This window comes from Branchiostoma floridae, chromosome 6, assembly GCF_000003815.2.
Source record: "Branchiostoma floridae strain S238N-H82 chromosome 6, Bfl_VNyyK, whole genome shotgun sequence".
NCBI classification, from domain to species: domain Eukaryota; kingdom Metazoa; phylum Chordata; class Leptocardii; order Amphioxiformes; family Branchiostomatidae; genus Branchiostoma; species Branchiostoma floridae.
In genome coordinates, this window is record NC_049984.1 from 12,778,383 (window position 1) to 12,781,755 (window position 3,373).

The following is a 3,373-nucleotide window of genomic DNA, read 5'->3' on the forward strand; positions in this document are numbered from 1 at the left end:
CAAATATACACGCGCATACTGACTCCTATGGCCGGCCGGCTCTATTCCTCTCTATTTGTTCCATTTCTACGATTTTCCAGCGATCCGGAGTCTGGTAGAGACTAGAGGTTTGGCTTCCGGACAAAAAGAAAACTAGCCTCCTTCGCAGATCTAGAAGTTTTAGCCTCTACCAGGCTCCGAGAATTACTGGTCAAATAGTAGAAATTGGACACATATAAAATAGGGGAGTCGGCCGGCCATAGGAGTCAGTATGCGCGTGTATATTTGCCCAATTTCCGTTTATAACGTTATATTTGGCCAGCGATCCGATGTTTGCTAAGTAGGCCAAGAAATAATCATCAGCGCTCCTAGATGTCTGCGAAACAAAACTATATACTAGTACCCTTTGAGGATCTTTGAACAAATCAAGCAAACCCGACGGGGGGCAGAAAACTGACAGAAATTGACAAACATAGGAGATATATATTTCACCATAGCACTTTCCAGACCATCGGAGTTAAGATTTGTGCTTTGATTACAAATGGCAGGTCTATGGCCAGTTTACGTCTTTGGCAAATTATTCAACCTAATTTTTCAGCAGCCCACGGAGTCGAGTAGAGACTACAAAACTTCTTAATCAGAGAGGAACTATTTCTTGACTTGACTATCTTCATCAAACTTTCATATTTTGACAGTGTGCCATAATGATATCATTACAAGCAACAAAATAATTGGTAGAAAGATGTATTTAGTAGTATTGCTGTATGCCATAGTGCCATAATGGAAGAGTCCATTCTGTTTGACATAATGTTAGATAGATTTTTTATTGTCATCAAAATATTGTATATTCTTTAGTAATTGTCACCGATATATTGTTTAGACCACCAGTTGGATTAAATTTCACCACACCTCACAATGAACAAAAACAAAAAAGGCCAAAAGACATGATCATTCAAGTGAGGGAAATATCAGGTGTATTTGCTGGCAACTATTGCCTTTTAGTACACAAATTTCTGTGTAACATAATTGTCTTTGCAGCCACTCTTGACCATTGCACATCTGGATATAGGAATAAGATTTTATCGTCCCTACAATGAAGGCTTTTCCATTGCAAAACAAAGTATCTTCCTTGGGTTGTACAATTAGATTAAGCCTCCTTTAGTATTACAGGAGTCCTGATTTGTTTAAAGATGTCACTGACTAATTCCAACTTTTCCAAGTTCATGGATGAACAGAAAGCTACTCTCCCCTTAAACCCTTAAAATCACAAAACCAACAAATTATAAAATTAGAAAACTTGGAACGTCTTGTCTTTCTCTGCTTCCAGAAAAAGATCCCACACCCAACTTACCTAGATATAACCAATATAAGTTTTTGGATTAGTCTTGTTTACAATAATGTGAACAGTCCTTGTCACATGTATGTCTGTATCACAGGTATATTTTGCAAGTCCATGCATTTGTAATCAGCCTTCGTTTGCAAACCTGCAAATAAACTGTGAACAATTAAAGCTTAGTCAATAACCATACTCTCTACTGCAAAACTTCAGGACTTTTTTTGGCGTATAAGTTTTTGAAGCCCCGGAGGTGTGTCTCAGCATAGGGCAGGATGAAGGGCAGCCCCTCCTGCATCAGGCTCCACCTGGCTGCCACCTGCGGCTGGATCTCCTGCAGCTCGCCACCTGTCTGCATGGCCAGCATCTGCAGCAGGCACAGGGCAAGCTATTGTTGTTTGTTGTTTATTGTTGTTTATTAAGAAACCTTTTAGCCCTTACGGGCTAATCTTCCAAGGTTCAATCAACATGAATCAACATGACAATCAACATGAATACATACATTTTTTTAAATACAACAATCACAGAGTATTTACAATAGAGCACTGTGTCTAGGGGTCAGAGGTCTAGATGACAATGTTTGAGATGGCTTGTTTAAAACTGGACAGTGTACACAGTGACTTAATGTTAGATGGTGAACCAGCTATGAACCACTGTGTTATATTCATAGGGTATAGCATTAGTTGAACAATGGCTAAAATCATGCAGTCAAGACAAGACAGGGGAGATCTTAAAAGAACGACGTTAGAACGGTACTTTGATTTTAGATTATGACCCTGATTTGATAATTTTTTATAAATGCTTCTGCTTACTCATATAACGTTAGTTTACCTTTATTTGCGGGGTGACCAATATCCGTAGATTGAGATAGGGTCAGATGATCAGTGGTTTGAAATTACAATATTTAGAAAATATTGCAGTTTGATATATAACAACGGATAAAGGTTACTCCGATACTGGTAAATATTGCAGTTTGAGGTAACAGCGGATATCTAGGTTACCCCGTGGATAAAGGAGAACTAGCGTGAGAGTGAGTGAGTGGGTGCATGAGTGAATAAGTGAATGAATGAAGTTAGCCTCCTCAAAACAATAGTGCTACAAAGTCACCTGATACATGGCCACCCTCTCCATGTAATACATATGGTCGAATGCCACAGCCACGGTTTGTCCCACCGTCAGTACCCCGTGGTTCCCCAGTATGAGGGCGATCTTGTCTCCCAGCTTGGAGGCTATGCGTGGCCCCTCCTCTCCCGTGGTGGCGAACCCGTCATACTCGGTGTCATACGCAACATTGTCGTAGAAGCGCATGGAGTCCTGGTGTATCATCCGAAGGGTGCAATCCTTCAGCGCTCCTGGTGAGAGAAACAACTAACAACTACTAACTACTAACAACATCTGAGATTGAGAAGATCTACATGCCTTTCGAAGTGAGGCGTGGTGAGCTATTTCAATTCACTGTAAATCATACCTGGCCTGTTCTAATGATATGTTAATTGTCAGTGAATTGATCATCAAGCATAATTTGTCGCTTTAATACTATGGAGCACATCATTATTGTTATCATCACATAGTCAAATACTTAAATTGGCCAAAAATCATGAAATAAAAAAAGTATTTCACAAGAAGATGTCAATTTACTATTAATCATTGCTGGTGCAACCATTAACTGTTGCCAGGATCCCCCCCCCCCCCATTCAGACCCTTGTGTGATGTATACAAAAGACATTTTGTTTCACTTATCTCTACTGCAGAATTGAAGGTCAAAAGATGTAACTGTTATGTGAACTAGTACCATCATAATAATGTTGTTAGATGTCAGAGTCAAGAGTTGTTGACCTTACCTAGAGCTGTCAAATATGGGGCATGGGTATGCATGACAGATTTTATGTCATCCCTGGCGTCGTAGACAGCCAGGTGAATCTCAGCAGCACTTGTCTCAGGTTTGCCAACCCCTTCCATAACCTCACCCTTCTCACTCAGGCCAAGCAGGCAGCTCGCTGTCACCTGTGAAGACAAATTTAAGGACAAATTAAGTTCCCAAATCCATAATTCCTTTATTCA

General features: G+C 40.2%; 1 protein-coding gene across 1 annotated transcript in view; it reads right to left on the reverse strand.

Moving 5' to 3' along the window:
* Positions 1-772: 772 nt before the first annotated feature.
* The window catches only part of LOC118418104 (putative aldolase class 2 protein CC_1201), a 5,573-nt gene continuing 2,972 nt past the window's right edge, over positions 773-3,373 (reverse strand). Inside the window, exons 2-4 of the mRNA XM_035823934.1 lie at positions 3,154-3,316; positions 2,420-2,664; positions 773-1,679 (exon numbers count right to left, since the gene is read on the reverse strand). Of these exons, the coding sequence (XP_035679827.1) occupies positions 1,512-1,679; positions 2,420-2,664; positions 3,154-3,316 (576 nt within the window). The 3' untranslated portion in view covers positions 773-1,511. The remainder of the gene's footprint in view (positions 1,680-2,419; positions 2,665-3,153; positions 3,317-3,373) is intronic.